We start from the raw sequence: 20,363 nt of genomic DNA on the forward strand, positions 1-20,363 counted from the left end.
CTATGAATTGTAGATCAAGACTATAGCTCTTCTATGAATTGTAGATCAAGACTGTATAGCTCTTCTATGAATTGTAGATCAAGACTGTAGCTCTTCTATGAATTGTAGATCAAGACTGTATAGCTCTTCTATGAATTGTACATCAAGACTGTATAGCTCTTCTATGAATTGTACATCAAGACTGTATAGCTCTTCTATGAATTGTACATCAAGACTATAGCTCTTCTATGAATTGTACATCAAGACTGTATAGCTCTTCTATGAATTGTAGATCAAGACTGTATAGCTCTTCTATGAATTGTACATCAAGACTGTATAGCTCTTCTATGAATTGTACATCAAGCTCTTCTATGAATTGTAGATCAAGACTGTATAGCTCTTCTATGAATTGTAGATCAAGACTGTATAGCTCTTCTATGAATTGTAGATCAAGACTGTATAGCTCTTCTATGAATTGTAGATCAAGACTATCGCTCTTCTTTGAATTGTAGATCAAGACTATAGCTCTTCTATGAATTGTAGATCAAGACTATAGCTCTTCTATAAATTGTACATCAAGACTGTATAGCTCTTCAATGAATTGTAGATCAAGACTATATAGCTCTTCTGTGAATTGTACATCAAGACTGTATAGCTCTTCTATGAATTGTATATCAAGACTGTATAGCTCTTCTATGAATTGTAGATCAAGACTGTATAGCTCTTCTATGAATTGTAGATCAAGACTGTATAGCTCTTCTATGAATTGTAGATCAAGACTATAGCTCTTCTATGAATTGTACATCAAGACTGTAGCTCTTCTATGAATTGTAGATCAAGACTGTATAGCTCTTCTATGAATTGTACATCAAGACTGTATAGCTCTTCTATGAATTGTACATCAAGACTGTATCGCTCTTCTTTGAATTGTAGATCAAGACTATAGCTCTTCTATGAATTGTAGATCAAGACTATAGCTCTTCTATGAATTGTACATCAAGACTGTATAGCTCTTCAATGAATTGTAGATCAAGACTATAGCTCTTCTATGAATTGTAGATCAAGACTATAGCTCTTCTATGAATTGTACATCAAGACTGTATAGCTCTTCTATGAATTGTACATCAAGACTGTATAGCTCTTCTATGAATTGTACATCAAGACTGTATAGCTCTTCTATGAATTGTATATCAAGACTGTATAGCTCTTCTATGAATTGTATATCAAGACTGTATAGCTCTTCTATGAATTGTACATCAAGACTGTATAGCTCTTCTATGAATTGTACATCAAGACTGTATAGCTCTTCTATGAATTGTACATCAAGACTGTATAGCTCTTCTATGAATTGTACATCAAGACTGTATAGCTCTTCTATGAATTGTACATCAAGACTGTATAGCTCTTCTATGAATTGTACATCAACATTGTATAGCTCTTCTATGAATTGTACATCAAGACTGTATAGATCTTCTATGAATTGTACATCAAGACTATGGCTCTTCTATGAATTGTACATCAAGACTATGGCTCTTCTATGAATTGTAGATCAACACTGTATAGCTCTTATGAATTGTAGATCAAGACTATAGCCCTTCTATAAACTGTAGATCAAGACTGTATAGCTCTTCTATGAATTGTAGATCAAGACTATAGCTCTGCTATGAATTGTAGATCAAGACTATAGTTCTTTGAATTTTAGAGCAAGACTATAGCTCTTCTATGAATTAAAGATCAAGACTGTATAGCTCTTCTATGAATTGTAGATCAAGACTATAGCTCTTCTATGTATTGTAGAATGATCAAGACTGTATAGCTCTTCTATGAATTGTAGATCAAGACTATAGTTCTTCTATGAATTGTAGATCAAGACTATAGTTCTTTTATGAATTGTAGATCAAGACTATATAGCTCTTCTATGAATATTGTAGATCAAGAGTTCATAGCTCTTCTATGAATTGTAAATCAAGACTATAGCTCTTCTATGAATTGTAGATCAAGACTGTATAGCTCTTCTATGAATTGTAGATCAAGACTGTATAGCTCTTCTATGAATTGTAGATCAAGACTGTATAGCTCTTCTATGAATTGTAGATCAAGACTGTATAGCTCTTCTATGAATTGTAGATCAACACTGCATAGCTCTTCTATGAATTGTAGATCAGACTATAGCTCTTCTATGAATTGTAGATCTAGACTGTATAGCTCTTCTATGAATTGTAGATCAGACTATAGCTCTTCTATGAATTGTACATCAAGACTGTATAGCTCTTCTATGAATTGTACATCAAGACTATATAGCTCTTCTATGAATTGTAGATCAAGACTATAGCTCTTCTATGAATTGTAGATCAAGACTGTATAGCTCTTCTATGAATTGTACATCAAGACTGTATAGCTCTTCTATGAATTGTAGATCAAGACTATAGCTCTTCTATGAATTGTAGATCAAGACTATAGTTCTTCTATGAATTGTAGATCAAGACTATAGCTCTTCTATGAATTGTAGATCAAGACTGTATAGCTCTTCTATGAATTGTAGATCAAGACTGTATAGCTCTTCTATGAATTGTACATCAAGACTGTATAGCTCTTCTATGAATTGTATATCAAGACTGTATAGATCTTCTTTGAATTGTAGATCAAGACTATAGTTCTTCTATGAATTGTAGATCAAGACTATAGCTCTTCTATGAATTGTAGATCAAGACTGTATAGCTCTTCTATGAATTGTAGATCAAGACTATAGCTCTTCTATGAATTGTAGATCAAGACTGTATAGCTCTTCTATGAATTGTAGATCAAGACTATAGCTCTTCTATGAATTGTAGATCAAGACTGTATAGCTCTTCTATGAATTGTAGATCAAGACTATAACTCTTCTATGAATTGTAGATCAAGACTGTATAGTTCTTCTATGAATTGTAGATCAAGACTATAGCTCTTCTATGAATTGTAGATCAAGACTATAGCTCTTCTATGAATTGTAGATCAAGACTATAGCTCTTCTATGAATTGTAGATCAAGACTGTATAGTTCTTCTATGAATTGTAGATCAAGACTATAGCTCTTCTATGAATTGTAGATCAAGACTATAGCTCTTCTATGAATTGTAGATCAAGACTGTATAGTTCTTCTATGAATTGTAGATCAAGACTATAGCTCTTCTATGAATTGTAGATCAAGACTATAGCTCTTCTATGAATTGTATATCAAGAGTATGTATAACTCTTCTATGACTACATTTGTATATTATCTGATCTTCACCACTTGCTAGTTTTGTACTTTAAAGGTCATGCTTACATTTTGTCTTACAGAGTGAAAGGATAGATACAAGACTAGAAGGTCACACAGCTACTGTCAACTGTGCTGAATTCTGTCCACATTATGATTCTACTGTAGTCTCTATATCTGATGATAGAACATTTAAGGTAATGAGACCAATTGAATCTATGATACATTCTCACTGTACATACATGTAGTCTCTATATCTGATTTTATTACAACTCAACATTCTTACAGAGGCTGACATTGGTCAGAATCGAATCACATGATCTTCTTTAAATAGACTATTGCCTGCATGGTGATATTACCTGCACATTCAAAGTCTAATGCCCGGCACTATTGCCCACTGAAGTTATTTTAAATGTTGCGCTTCTCTTATGTGCATGTTTTCCAATGTTGCGCGGTCGAGGTGATAAAGTAACTACAGGGAGACACAAATGTTTATTTCTTGCAGAAATTTTAATAGATATAATTACAGAATAGCTGTGGGGACACTCAATCTCCTACAAATAATGCAGGCTATGTCCATATTAAATGCCTATATGCAAGTACAATTTTGAAATGCATCATCAAAGTGAAACTTTTCTTCTACATGTATGATGAATGATGATGAATGAAAAGTAGGTGAATAACTGGACCAATGAGTGTATGGTGTAATAAAATTAATAACACATGTGCTCATGCAATATCACAATTAGTGCCTGCCCTTGAGCTGGCACTCTTTACCAAAATTTTGGCTTGGGCATCATCAAAAATTTTGGTAAAGAGTGCCAACCCTTATGCAGGCACTAAATTGTGATATTGCCCTTGTTGGCAGGTGTTATTATTTATAATAAATAGAATAGTTATTGTAATGAGACCAATTGAATCTATGATACATTCTCACTGTAGTCTCTATATCTGATCATAGAATATTTACGGTAATGAGACGATTTGAATCTATGATACATTCTCACTGTAGTCTCTATATCTGATCATAGAATATTTATGGTAATGAGACCAATTGAATCTATGATACATGTACATTTTTTGTCTCTAATATTTGTGACTGACTAAAGCCTTGGTTGGGTTTTCATCAAGTTGAATCTTACAGTAACAGTTACTGGCGCCATAAGCCACAGATCAAAATCATTACCTTTCTCAGCTAGATATATTAAAGGTTCTGAATAATGCTGATTCTAATTCTTGTTCCTCACAACTAACTGTGTTAGCTCCCTCACTAACCATTAACCTTGTAAATAAATCACTTACCATTTACCATTCTAGGTATGGGACATCTCTAACCTTGTAAATAAATCACTTACCATTTATCATTCTAGGTATGGGACATCTCTAACCATGTATATGTAAATAAATCACTTACCATTTACCATTCTAGGTATGGGACATCTCTAACCTTGTAAATACATAACTTACCATATACCATTCTAGGTATGGGACATCTCTAACCTTGTAAATACATAACTTACCATTTATCATTCTAGGTATGGGACATCTCTAACCATGTACATGTATATAAATCACTTACCATTTACCATTCTAGGTATGGGACATCTCTAACCATGTAAATAAATCACTTACCATTTATCATTCTAGGTATGGGACATCTCTAACCATGTAAATACATAACTTACCATGTATCATTGTAGGTATAGGACATCTCTAACCATGTACATGTATATAAATCACTTAGTATTTATCATTGTAGGTATGGGACATCTCTAACTCCTGTCTAGTGTACCAATCAACTATCATTTCAGGTAATCTTAACTTTTTATATTTACATCATGGAAAAGTTATTGATAGGAATTATTTACAATGTCAATAATGTTAAAATAATGATCAGTTTGAATGTTTGATGAAATGAATGTGAGATGCAAAGTAAACAATAGTATCATATCATACAGGTTTATCATATCATATCTTATCATATATATCATATATCGTATCATATATCACATCTTATTATCACAATGTATATCCTATTATCATATATCATATATATCATATCATAAAGATTCATATTATCATATATCATATCATATCTTCATTATGTTTCATATTAGTAAAATATGGTTTAAGATAACGACATCATACTTGAATTCTCCTTCTTTTTGATAAATGCTATTGTTAGCATCACCTTTCATCAGTCTATCCATGGACATGGTAAATCCTCAGTTTGCAGTTGGATCATGTGATGGTCAAATGAGAATTTATGACCTGACTGATGGCAATGGATTTAGATGTCTTCATCAACTTGATGTTGCTAAGATACTGAGGAGACAAAGAGAAGCCAAGGATCAATCTGTGTCCAGTCCTGACAAAACTGGTCAGTAGAAATATTTGATACATGTAGACTTGAACTTGATAATATGTCTTTGACAAAGTCATTGTCAGCAATTTGGACAAGCTCAAGAACACCAGTCCTTAGCCTTTGTTTAATTATAGCTGACTGTATTTTGTCTAAACTGTCTGCATTGTACTAAACATACAAAACTCAAAGAGTGCTGTACTGTTCATGTAAGTAAATCTTCTTTCTACCAGGAGGTAGGAAAACAGGATTGACACTGACTAAATTTCCACAGAAAATCAATATTACTACATAATTTTCTTTTATTATCAATATATCCAACTACCAAAAAAAACCTCTTTCCTCACCAAATTTGCTGCCAAGTAACTTTGGTAGATTGTAATAGAATGAAAACAAGAGACGAAGGAGACCTGACTTTGAACAAATTTGATGTCATCAGTGTATTCAATCTGTCCTTGTACAAGTAATTGAAACTATAACAAGCTATACATATTTATGTCTTGATTGTCTTATTTTGACATGAAATATGGCATTAGGTCCAACAACCATCAGCAGCCGTCCATCGTGGCAGTTAGAGCAATCAACAGATGACCAATCAGCAGCCATGAATGTTGATGAATTGTCTGAGGCTAGTGAAGCTGTATTAGGTTTGTACTATGCACTTAGACCTGATGACAATGGTAGTAGGAAAACTAGTGGTGGTAGAAAACCATCATTCCTACAAACAGATGATAGTATTGTATGGTAAGTACTACTAATTACCTACAAGGCACTCAGTAACACTACTCCTGGCTACATCAATGACTTGATTAACTGTAAGCACGCAACTTGTTCACTTCACTCAAACAACAAAAGTCTGCTTCATGTACCCTGTTGTAATACAAAGTCATATGGTGAGCGTGCATTCTTGTGAGGAGCGCTCCTCTTATGGGAAAATATACCATTTGAACTTTGTTCGTCACCAACTGTCCTTTGATTTCAAATTCCTTTGATTGATTGATTGATTGATTGATTGATTGATTGATTGACTGATTGATTGATTGATTGATTGATTGATTGATTGATTGATTGATTGATTGATAAGCAAATCATTCTCAGGTCTGCTGTCTTTCCCAGTCTTACCACATTGAAACAGAGATTTATTAAGGGAACCTACTTATCAATAAGGTGATTGGGAATTCACTGACAAGTAGATTTTACCTACTTATCATTAAGGTGATGGGGAATTCACTGACAAGTAGATTTTACCTACTTATCAATAAGGTGATTTGGAATTCACTGACAAGTAGATTTTACCTACTTATCATTAAGGTGATTGGGAATTCACTGACAAGTAGATTTTACCTACTTATCATTAAGGTGATGGGGAATTCACTGACAAGTAGATTTTACCTACTTATCAATAAGGTGATTTGGAATTCACTGACAAGTAGATTTTACCTACTTATCAATAAGGTGATTGGGAATTCACTGACAAGTAGATTTTACCTACTTATCAATATTGATTTGTACAGCTTTGACAATATGAATCATAGCAATAAGATATAGTCCACTTCAAGTTACTGTTCACCAGCTCTATTTGATACATCCATGAAGAAACCAATAAGAAACTGTACATGTTACACTTTATAATTAAAACACCTAATAATACTCAGTCTTATTCATTGCAGTGATCTTTTAGAGAAAGCACCCATGTTATTGGTTGCAACACCAGGGTGCCTGATCCAAATTAATACACATAGTTATGAAGTAGCTTCATATATAGACTTTCAAGGTAAGATAATAGTGTAATGGTCATTGTCATTTGTACATGGAAGGGTTTGTCAAAATATCACTGCAGCTGTATTCATTGTCTAAATTGGTACTAAGGAAATCAAGAGAAGATGGAGTGTAAGATCTTTAGACTTCTGATGATAAACCTTGGTAGCTGGAAATTGGTTTCTGTATCATAGTTTTTACTCTAAAATTTTATATATAATTTCCTAATATTGATTGTATTACAGATCCCCTTCCATCAGAAAGTTCCATTGAAGAAACCCATAAGTATATTTCCCTGAGTGGTTCATTTTCCTTTGCACAAACTGAAGACATTAGGCAGGTAAGTATGCCCAAATCGCCAAGTATTGGTTTGTTAAAATCTAGTCTTTCATATTATACAGTGTTTGTTTACTGCTCTCTATATAACATTTTACCCATATTCAAATAAAGATTTTGATGATCATGAAATAAGTTAGAATTTTTCATCAGCCACATTATATTTTATCAATAAATGTTTGCAGTTTCCATGCTATGATTAGTATAACTTAAAAATTCTTTTCTACCAAACTTTGCTAAAATTGAATAACACTACACATGTTAATCCTTTCTGTGATAACAACATATTATATTCTGCTGATAGGTTAATTTTAGACTGTTTGATGTCATTTCAGTTTAACTTCACATTTCAATCATTTGCAGGTTTGGTGTCTAGTGGGCAGTCTCTTCCAGAAAACAGTCAGTTTGTTGAAAATCCAACATCCTAGTTGCATACCGAGCAGGCCAAAAAGTATAACAAACCAGTTTGCTGAGACACTGCATATTGGTGAAGATGGGACTGGGGACTCAGTGACCAGTGAAAAAATACAAACCACTGGAGAAGACATAGAGACAGAAATTACTGTTTTATCAAGGTACATTGAACAAAAGCATTGCAGGTTTCTGATTTGTGTGAGTCACTAAAGATTCATGATGTGTGACATTTTCGAAAACCTTTTAGAATCTCGTCACATGCCTGACACATTACTTTCGCAAAAGGAATTACATTGCACAACTTTAAAGGGAAGGTCCAATCAAATGACATTGCAATTTCTATTGATAAAATAAATATGTGACAAGTGATTTATACCATTTTTTGAAATCTTTTATCTTTGGTATAGCTTCTGAAATAACAAGGTCATGTATGTCACCATTTTCCATTAAATACAGTGCCCTCCAGTGTTCACTTTGAGAAATTGTGACGTCATGTCATCCTATCACTGAGACTAAAGTATTCCATGTATAAAGCCAGTAAATGTTACCACTTCCTGATCCATGTATAAAGCCAGTAAATGTTACCACTTCCTGATCCATGTATAAAGCCAGTAAATGTTACACTTCCCGATCCATGTATAAAGCCAGTAAATGTTACCACTTCCTGATCAATGTATAAAGCCAGTAAATGTTACCACTTCCTGATCAATGTATAAAGCCAGTAAATGTTACCACTTCCTGATCCATGTATAAAGCCAGTAAATGTTACCACTTCCTGATCCATGTATAAAGCCAGTAAATGTTACCACTTCCTGATCCATGTATAAAGCCAGTAAATGTTACCACTTCCTGATCCATGTATAAAGCCAGTAAATGTTACCACTTCCTGATCAATGTATAATGCCAGTAAATGTTACCACTTCCTGATCCATGTATAAAGCCAGTAAATGTTACCACTTCCTGATCCATGTATAAAGCCAGTAAATGTTACCACTTCCTGATCAATGTACAAAGCCAGTAAATGTTACCACTTCCTGATCAATGTATAAAGCCAGTAAATGTTACCACTTCCTGATCCATGAATAAAGCCAGTAAATGTTACCACTTCCTGATCCATGTATAAAGCCAGTAAATGTTACCACTTCCTGATCAATGTATAAAGCCAGTAAATGTTACCACTTCCTGATCCATGTATAAAGCCAGTAAATGTTACCACTTCCTGATCCATGTATAAAGCCAGTAAATGTTACCACTTCCTGATCCATGTATAAAGCCAGTAAATGTTACCACTTCCTGATCCATGTATAAAGCCAGTAAATGTTACCACTTCCTGATCAATGTATAAAGCCAGTAAATGTTACCACTTCCTGATCCATGTATAAAGCCAGTAAATGTTACCACTTCCTGATCAATGTATAAAGCCAGTAAATGTTACCACTTCCTGATCAATGTATAAAGCCAGTAAATGTTACCACTTCCTGATCAATGTATAAAGCCAGTAAATGTTACCACTTCCTGATCCATGTATAAAGCCAGTAAATGTTACCACTTCCTGATCCATGTATAAAGCCAGTAAATGTTACCACTTCCTGATCCATGTATAAAGCCAGTAAATGTTACCACTTCCTGATCCATGTATAAAGCCAGTAAATGTTACCACTTCCTGATCCATGTATAAAGCCAGTAAATGTTACCACTTCCTGATCCATGTATAAAGCCAGTAAATGTTACCACTTCCTGATCCATGTATAAAGCCAGTAAATGTTACCACTTCCTGATCCATGTATAAAGCCAGTAAATGGTACCACTTCCTGATCCATGTATAAAGCCAGTAAATGTTACCACTTCCTGATCCATGTATAAAGCCAGTAAATGTTACCACTTCCTGATCCATGTATAAAGCCAGTAAATGTTACCACTGCCTGATCCATGTATAAAGCCAGTAAATGTTACCACTTCCTGATCCATGTATAAAGCCAGTAAATGTTACCACTTCCTGATCCATGTATAAAGCCAGTAAATGTTACCACTTCCTGATCAATGTATAAAGCCAGTAAATGTTACCACTTCCTGATCCATGTATAAAGCCAGTAAATGTTACCACTTCCTGATCAATGTATAAAGCCAGTAAATGTTACCACTTCCTGATCCATGTATAAAGCCAGTAAATGTTACCACTTCCTGATCCATGTATAAATTAAGCCAGTAAATGTTACCACTTCCTGATCCATGTATAAATTAAGCCAGTAAATGTTACCACTTCCTGATCCATGTATAAAGCCAGTAAATGTTACCACTTCCTGATCCATGTATAAAGCCAGTAAATGGTACCACTTCCTGATCCATGTATAAAGCCAGTAAATGTTACCACTTCCTGATCCATGTATAAAGCCAGTAAATGTTACCACTTCCTGATCAATGTATAAAGCCAGTAAATGTTACCACTTCCTGATCCATGTATAAAGCCAGTAAATGTTACCACTTCCTGATCCATGTATAAAGCCAGGAAATGTTACCACTTCCTGATCCATGTATAAAGGCAGTAAATGTTACCACTTCCTGATCCATGTATAAAGCCAGTAAATGTTACCACTTCCTGATCCATGTATAAAGCCAGTAAATGTTACCACTTCCTGATCCATGTATAAAGCCAGTAAATGTTACCACTTCCTGATCCATGTATAAAGCCAGTAAATGTTAGCACTTCCTGATCAATGTATAAAGCCAGTAAATGTTACCACTTCCTGATCCATGTATAAAGCCAGTAAATGTTACCACTTCCTGATCAATGTATAAAGCCAGTAAATGTTACCACTTCCTGATCCATGTATAAAGCCAGTAAATGTTACCACTTCCTGATCCATGTATAAAGCCAGTAAATGTTACCACTTCCTGATCAATGTATAAAGCCAGTAAATGTTACCACTTCCTGATCCATGTATAAAGCCAGTAAATGTTACCACTTCCTGATCCATGTATAAAGCCAGTAAATGTTACCACTTCCTGATCCATGTATAAAGCCAGTAAATGTTACCACTTCCCGATCAATGTATAAAGCCAGTAAATGTTACCACTTCCCGATCAATGTATAAAGCCAGTAAATGTTACCACTTCCCGATCCATGTATAAAGCCAGTAAATGTTACCACTTCCCGATCCATGTATAAAGCCAGTAAATGTTACCACTTCCTGATCAATGTATAAAGCCAGTAAATGTTACCACTTCCTGATCCATGTATAAAGCCAGTAAATGTTACCACTTCCTGATCCATGTATAAAGCCAGTAAATGTTACCACTTCCCGATCCATGTATAAAGCCAGTAAATGTTACCACTTCCCGATCCATGTATAAAGCCAGTAAATGTTACCACTTCCTGATCAATGTATAAAGCCAGTAAATGTTACCACTTCCCGATCCATGTATAAAGCCAGTAAATGTTACCACTTCCTGATCCATGTATAAAGCCAGTAAATGGTACCACTTCCTGATCAATGTATAAAGCCAGTAAATGTTACCACTTCCTGATCCATGTATAAAGCCAGTAAATGTTACCACTTCCTGATCCATGTATAAAGCCAGTAAATGTTACCACTTCCTGATCAATGTATAAAGCCAGTAAATGTTACCACTTCCTGATCCATGTATAAAGCCAGTAAATGTTACCACTTCCTGATCCATGTATAAAGCCAGTAAATGTTACCACTTCCTGATCCATGTATAAAGCCAGTAAATGTTACCACTTCCTGATCCATGTATAAAGCCAGTAAATGTTACCACTTCCTGATCAATGTATAAAGCCAGTAAATGTTACCACTTCCTGATCCATGTATAAAGCCAGTAAATGTTACCACTTCCTGATCAATGTATAAAGCCAGTAAATGTTACCACTTCCTGATCCATGTATAAAGCCAGTAAATGTTACCACTTCCTGATCAATGTATAAAGCCAGTAAATGTTACCACTTCCTGATCCATGTATAAAGCCAGTAAATGGTACCACTTCCTGATCCATGTATAAAGCCAGTAAATGTTACCACTTCCTGATCCATGTATAAAGCCAGTAAATGTTACCACTTCCTGATCCATGTATAAAGCCAGTAAATGGTACCACTTCCTGATCCATGTATAAAGCCAGTAAATGGTACCACTTCCTGATCCATGTATAAAGCCAGTAAATGGTACCACTTCCTGATCCATGTATAAAGCCAGTAAATGGTACCACTTCCTGATCCATGTATAAAGTCAGTAAATATTACCACTTCCTGATCCATGTATAAAGCCAGTAAATGTTACCACTTCCTGATCCATGTATAAAGCCAGTAAATGTTACCACTTCCTGATCCATGTATAAAGCCAGTAAATGTTACCACTTCCTGATCCATGTATAAAGCCAGTAAATGTTACCACTTCCTGATCCATGTATAAAGCCAGTAAATGTTACCACTTCCTGATCCATGTATAAAGCCAGTAAATGTTACCACTTCCTGATCCATGTATAAAGCCAGTAAATGTTACCACTTCTTGATCCATGTATAAAGCCAGTAAATGTTACCACTTCCTGATCCATGTATAAAGCCAGTAAATGGTACCACTTCCTGATCAATGTATAAAGCCAGTAAATGTTACCACTTCCTGATCAATGTATAAAGCCAGTAAATGTTACCACTTCCTGATCAATGTATAAAGCCAGTAAATGTTACCACTTCCTGATCCATGTATAAAGCCAGTAAATGTTACCACTTCCTGATCAATGTATAAAGCCAGTAAATGTTACCACTTCCTGATCCATGTATAAAGCCAGTAAATGTTACCACTTCCTGATCAATGTATAAAGCCAGTAAATGTTACCACTTCCTGATCCATGTATAAAGCCAGTAAATGTTACCACTTCCTGATCAATGTATAAAGCCAGTAAATGTTACCACTTCCTGATCAATGTATAAAGCCAGTAAATGTTACCACTTCCTGATCAATGTATAAAGCCAGTAAATGTTTAACTTACCACTTCCTGATCAATTTACCCAAGTTCCCCACGAGTGTCACCAGGAATAAAATAAAATGCTTTGAAATTGGTGTTTTAACTTTATAAAGAAGGCAAGTTAGCGTCCTAAAATATCTTTAGTATGATTGTAATTTTTTTGAAAACAATGCATAGTAGGTTGTATGCTTTGCTTTCTGTGGTACTGAGAGTCGATTGTTTTCATTTTGATAAAGGTACATCTTTATCAAAGTACCAGATTTAAACTGAATGCCTCCCGTAAGGGAATCACTAATTATGCAAATAACTCATTAAACTAAAAAAACTATGGTAACAGGCTTTGTTTTTTGGACAATGCAGTCTTAAGATACAGCCTAATTACCGAAATTCATTAATTATGCAAATTATTCATTAACACTGTAAGGTACATCAACTAACTTTATAGGACATACACAATTTGTTATGGTTAATGTATGTACTGAGAATTGTATTGAAATTGAAGCATGTATTCTTAAGATATAGCCTAATTACCAAAAATAATTAATTATGAAAATTATTCCTTAACGCTGTAAGATACATCAACGAATTTTATAGGACAAATGTATGTTGTTATGTTTAACAAATATACTAAATTATATTGAAATTGAAGTATGCAGTCTTAAGATATTGCGTAATTAGTTGATTTCATTAATATGCAAATTTCTCTAATTAAACATTAACAGATCTGGCTCAAAACCTAATCAGGTCTAGCTATTACCCTAAAGATTATATATCCCAAATTTCATTACAATTGAGCCAGCCGATTTTTAGAAAATGATGACACAGACAGACAGACAGACACACACACACACACAGACAGACATTCCCCTTTTAATACCTCCCGTACCCTTACGGGAGGTAAAAATGACGCAACACTATAAATGTGAAGACAGGTCACGATCGTGCTTTGAAAGAAGACAGCGAAACTGCTACGTGTCACTGTGTGTTATTAATGAACCCAATCAAAAGGAAATGAAATAGAGCAAGTACAAAGTTTTCAAGAGGGATATTTATCCAACAAAACTTTCTGCTAGAACAAATTTGTGGTCTACTTTCACTAAGAGGAAAGGTCATAGAATGTACTGTGATGACACACGACAACTCTGAACTATAAACAAAGGAGAACGTAGCATTCATACTGACATAGCCATGGAAAATCTGACTTCCGTAAATGAACTAGTAAACGAATGGCAAAACACTCTCGTGTATGGTGAAAACACATAGTTTACTCATCAATCAGACTAACGACGAGTTTCATTTTTAACCGGGATTTTTGAACCCGATAGACATTGGTTGTTGCAACAATGAATGAGAGTATGGAACAAACTCACCCATGTCAATATTTTCTAAATTCTAGCAATGTTGACCACAGTTTTGTTCTCCATAAAAATTACTTGTACATGGTTGTCAGGACACTTTCTTTGGTGTTATCTCATCTGACATAGCACTGAAGGTATCATGATGCCAAAATCTGCAAAGGCTCTCTTGCTCGGATGCATTTCAAAATAACAGCACAATGCTATTTGTCTCCTATAACTGACATGATATCCAATGTATCTCAATCAGCAGTAATTTGAACGTCTTACGGAAAAACAAAAGAAAAGGTACCTTGCAGAAATAGTAAAATGTCTGCTACCTTGAATAAATTCCTTGTCAGTTGAGTTTGCCCACCCGGCGCCTTGATGTCACACCCGGGTCACGGCTACATGGGAAATGGCCTGCCCGGACGGAAATACCATACCAAATGAAATGCGAACATTATAACATTCATGCTAAAATATAGTCAATTTGTTGTGCAATAACATGCCTTATATATATATAATTAATATGTGATACAAATCTCGATCTGACCAGGTACTAAATATACTATAGTAACTATCAATATCCAGATCATGTCACAGTACAGTTTTACAATTTGATCAAAACTTATGAGATCATGTTTACGGAGCACACAGACATCAAGAAATTCTATAAAAGTGGGCAATGTGTACCAACATGATTTTTACACAACACGTCCAAATTTCCTTTGAAATCACTTGGTTTAAACATGAACCTATAATAATACAAGTATATGGTTTAAAGTGGTCCTGAACAAACTCAAATGGTATTTGAACCACTTTTTCTTCAGATAAATCAGTTTGCAGCCAAAATTTACATAATACTGGGTGTCTCTGAGGATCAGTTATAGTGAAAATGATTTCCCATCAGGCATGGCGCTGAAAATGACGATTACATCCATTATATTTATACCTTGGCATGTTTGTCAATGATGAACAGCTGCTACACACACACTTAGATCTAGATGCCAGTGGACGTTTAGGATGACGTGATGTCACAAGCAGGGAGTTTTACCAGCATCCTTTGCAGCAAAAGTTCCCAAAAGGGCGGCACACAGTCAGGCTCAACATAGCAGAATTTTGACATTTCAAAGTCACATAACTTTAATATGTTTCATTTTATTTCTAAAATTCACATACATATCAGTTACAAACATAAAGTTGAGCTATCTAAAAGTGCAAATATTTTTGATTGGACCTTCCCTTTAAAGTGAGAGAGAGTCAGGTTTGAAATGTTTTGTGAATTTCATACACCTGATCATAGTATATCCTCTAAACCCTCTGGTTATTCTGCTAACTTTAAAAATAACCAAAGGCTTAGGGTGCTAGTCCGTACAGAGGTACATGTACTGTCATTACCTTTTAGATTCATTCAGCAACATTCCAAAGTATAGATCTGATGTCCTACTACAAGACTAAGCCAACAGTATCACTTTCTAGAGTTGGCGACTTGAAGTGTGACCACATCTAGCAAATCCATTTGAAATATTTTACAAAATGAATTTGATGAGAGTTAATCATTGCATATCACTTTGTATGGAACCAGTATTAGTCACAACATAGCCCCATGATGAAGCAGACCCCAGTCAGTATGTTTAAACAGCTTTTAAATTAGCAATATCAGAGATGTAGGTCAAAGCAAGGGCATGGGGCAACAATTCTGGTGTCAATAACAATATTGAAAAACGTGAATATAGACAACATCAACAAGTTTCGTCAAGTTCTTGTTTATCATTATTTCAGTATCCCGAATCGCTAATTAATATCTAATTATAATACACAGAGAAACACATATATTTAACTCGATCGAATCGCACTGGAATATAAATAGAATATACGGGACGCTGCTGTGGAGTGTACCGATTGAATAGCGCCCCCAACGGTCGTAGAATTTACTTCTTTGTCTTGTTGCGAGATCGAATGATTCGAATCTTGGAATTTGAAAATTCAACCTCCACGAGCTCAACATTTGCTCAATTTGCTCATTTGCTAAAAAAGGAAGGGTAGGACACTGTGGTGTTCTTTTTCGTCGTAAGCTTGAAACCACATCGCCCTCGTTCACAGACGCTTTCTGTTTCAGGCAAACTTACGAGTATTTGTTTATTCAGTCAAATGATGTTGTTACGTTTTCTCTTTCATTCAAAGGTATATTTTGAAGAGACACAGATATGACGACTAATGTTTAATGATTATTTTTACGTAATTTTATGAAAATAATATAGACCGGAATCGACTGTGTGTTCGAGCCTACCGCAACTCTACGGCACCAAATATTGATTAAACCAAGATATTATCAATTGTGTTTTTGTTTATATCCCTCGCAAAAGACGCACCGTTTCTGAGCTTCAGTTCATATAATATGCTGTTTCGGCATTCTGTTTTACTGTCCCGCAAACGTCACAATGTACTGCAACATGCGAAATATATATCTCACCACAAGAGGGCAGCAGGTGGTATCAAGCTTCGAGAGAAAATTCCTGGGTCACCTGTTCGATTTGAAGCGTCCTGATTGGTTTATTCGATGCCGTGTCCTACCCCTCTGTATTACAAATTTAAGCAAGGAATGCGTTTGAGCTCGAGCACGCATACGCCAAGCAGCGGAGCGCGTCAGCTGTCGCGAGCGCACTAAACGTCGATTTTGCACCATGTCTATCCGTATACTTTCTTTTTTCTTTATTCTTTATTGGAGTCTTCCATATTTATATAAACTTTTTTTCTGCGATTATTATAAAAAAATGTTTCATTTTTTTAAAAGACCAGAAAGTGTACAAGTACATACATATACTAGTTTTAATCATTCCATTTCTGGCCTTATACCCAAAATAACAAATATGTGTAGACGTGTTTAATGAGTTTATTAAAATATACTATAAATAAAGAAGTAAGTATGTAAATGTGACTCATATCTAACTTGGGCCTTTATTACCTGTATGAGATCATTATCATCTTCGAGTTTCACCAGAATTGTTGCCTCATGCCCCTGGTCAAAGGTTACATGATATGAATAGGGATAGTAGAATAGAAATTGATACTTGACTCCATAATACCAGCAGTAGTGCTGGTGCTGGTGCTGGTGCTGGTGCTGGTGGTAGCGGCAGTGTTGGCAAAGGTAGTAGTAGTAGTGGTGGTGGTGATGGTAGAAGTAGTAGTAGTATAGTAGTGGTAGTAGTATAGAAGTAGTAGTAGTAGTAGTAGTGGTAGTAGTAGTAGTAGTAGTAGTAGTAGTAGTAGTAGTAGTAGTAGTAGTAGTAGTAGTAGTAGTAGTAGTAGAAGTAGTAGTAAAAGTAGTAGTAGTAGAAGTAGTAGTAGAAGTGGTAGTAGTAGTAGTAGTAGTAGTAGTAATAGTATAGTAGTAGTAGTAGTAGTAGTAGTAGAAGTGGTAGTAGTAGAAGTAGTAGTAGTAAAAGTTACCTTATTTGAATCTTGTAACTCTACTGCAACTATATATTGTGATGTCACAGAGTGAGATGTACACCAAGCTGTATTGAGGGATAAAGATGAAGATAACACCAATCATATCATTAGTAGGTTGAAATTAGAATCTCAAAATTGAATGTTTCAGCACACCACTTCTGGCAAATTCTCCTCTCAAGTCTGATCTGGTACCCAAAACAAAAGAAACAACTCCGCCAAAGAAAGGCAAACTGTGGCCACCAGCTGGGGCAAAGAAAGGTGTTGTTAATACTGACAACCAACCATTAACATTCAAAAGCAAGGTGAAGTCTTCTGGCTATACAGACCCACCAAGGTAAGTCTTCTGGCTATACAGATGCACCAAGGTAAGTCTTCTGGCTATACAGATGCACCATGGTAAATCTTCTGGCTATACAGACACACCAAGGTAAGTCTCTTGGCTATACAGACGCACCAAGGTAAGTTGTCTGGCTATACAGACGCACCAAGGTAAGTTTTCTGGCTATACAGACACACCAAGGTAAATCTTCTGGCTATACAGATGCACCAAGGTAAATCTTCTGGCTATACAGACGCACCAAGGTAAGTCTTCTGGCTATACAGATGCACCATGGTAAATCTTCTGGCTATACAGACGCACCATGGTAAATCTTCTGGCTATACAGATGCACCAAGGTAAGTCTTCTGGCTATACAGACGCACCAAGGTAAATCTTCTGGCTATACAGACGCACCAAGGTAAGTCTTCTGGCTATACAGACACACCATGGTAAATCTTCTGGCTATACAGACGCACCAAGGTAAATCTTCTGGCTATACAGATGCACCAAGGTAAATCTTCTGGCTATACAGATGCACCAAGGTAAGTCTTCTGGCTATACAGATGCACCAAGGTAAGTCTTCTGGCTATACAGATGCACCAAGGCAAGTCTTCTGGCTATACAGATGCACCAAGGTAAGTCTTCTGGCTATACAGACGCACCAAGGTAAATCTTCTGGCTATACAGACGCACCAAGGTAAATCTTCTGGCTATACAGACGCACCAAGGTAAATCTTCTGGCTATACAGATGCACCAAGGTAAATCTTCTGGCTATACAGACGCACCAAGGTAAATCTTCTGGCTATACAGATGCACCAAGGTAAGTCGTCTGGCTATACAGATGCACCATGCATAGTCTTCTGGCTATACAGATGCACCAAGGTAAATCTTCTGGCTATACAGACGCACCAAGGCAAGTCTTCTGGCTATACAGATGCACCATGGATAGTCTTCTGGCTATATAGACACACCATGGTAAATCTTCTGGCTATACAGATGCACCAAGGTAAATCTTCTGGCTATACAGACACACCATGGTAAATCTTCTGGCTGTACAGAAGAAAATAGATGGAAGGGAGTTATTCACTATCCCAATCACACACTGCCAAGATAAAAAATAAAGAAAAAATACCTCAATAATCTCTTGTGCAGTATATAATAAATTGAAATTTATGTTGCACTAAGCATATCTAAATATGTTTTGGTTAATTTTGTACTCAATGTTGTTAAATATTTTTATGGGAATAACGAGGCCCGTTATATTAGGTCAGAGCTTAATCTTTACATGAATTGAGTTGCAGAACAGAACATTATTGGTTTTTATCAAAGTTTAGAAAGTGACGTGTGTGCATCATATAAAAATGATAATGTTGTATTTCTGTTATTTCAGAATGAACATGTTTTCACCAATAACTAATAAATCAAGGAGCAGTGCAGGTTCAAGACATTCTAAACCAAACTCTGCAAATAGGTGAGTTCTGTTTAGTGTTTGATATTTTATTGTATGCAAAATGTATAGCATGATTGCATAGTATGTGATACTTTTACTGAACCAGTGATCTAGCAGAAAGTAGTGTTAAGATTTGTTGGAAATTTGTCAAACACAAGCATGTATTATATAAACTCATTCCTTTTGTTTTCAAATAATCATAAGGTGGAACCTTCTACTATAATGGCCTGGAAAGAACTGTAACCTTGTATTTTTAAGTACCCTCCAATTCTGGGGGTAACTTATTTCATTGGCAACAAAATATATCATTTACAAATATAAAAGGTGTTTGCTATGTTGGAAATTGGCAAGTAGAATTTCTGAGTTACAACGGTCTCAAAACAAATGCAGTGTCAATAATGCCCTTGCAAGATTACACATTTAGTAAGAGAATAATTTTATCTGTAAATTACCTTACATTCTGAACAAACAGATTTGATAACAGAGTGTAAATTAGTGAAATATTGATTTGACAGAACACTGTAGATGTGATAACAGAGTGTAAATTGTATGCAATATTGATTTGACAGAACACTGTAGATGTGATAACAGAGTGTAAATTGTATGCAATATTGATTTGACAGAACACTGTAGATGTGATAACAGAGTGTAAATTGTATGCAATATTGATTTGACAGAACACTGTAGTTGTGATAACAGAGTGTAAATTGTATGCAATATTGATTTGACAGAACACTGTAGAT

The 20,363-nt window shown here is 35.3% G+C and overlaps 1 protein-coding gene across 1 annotated transcript in view; it reads left to right on the forward strand.

The window, feature by feature from the left end:
* LOC144453371 (WD repeat-containing protein 27-like) overlaps window positions 1-20,363 on the forward strand; it is a 174,869-nt gene that overhangs the window by 26,190 nt on the left and 128,316 nt on the right. Inside the window, exons 5-13 of the mRNA XM_078144648.1 lie at window positions 3,297-3,410; window positions 4,973-5,024; window positions 5,399-5,593; window positions 6,112-6,319; window positions 7,246-7,349; window positions 7,579-7,673; window positions 8,033-8,244; window positions 17,999-18,184; window positions 19,561-19,641. Of these exons, the coding sequence (XP_078000774.1) occupies window positions 3,297-3,410; window positions 4,973-5,024; window positions 5,399-5,593; window positions 6,112-6,319; window positions 7,246-7,349; window positions 7,579-7,673; window positions 8,033-8,244; window positions 17,999-18,184; window positions 19,561-19,641 (1,247 nt within the window). The remainder of the gene's footprint in view (window positions 1-3,296; window positions 3,411-4,972; window positions 5,025-5,398; window positions 5,594-6,111; window positions 6,320-7,245; window positions 7,350-7,578; window positions 7,674-8,032; window positions 8,245-17,998; window positions 18,185-19,560; window positions 19,642-20,363) is intronic.

This window comes from Glandiceps talaboti, chromosome 2 (genome assembly GCF_964340395.1).
Source record: "Glandiceps talaboti chromosome 2, keGlaTala1.1, whole genome shotgun sequence".
Taxonomy (NCBI): domain Eukaryota; kingdom Metazoa; phylum Hemichordata; class Enteropneusta; family Spengelidae; genus Glandiceps; species Glandiceps talaboti.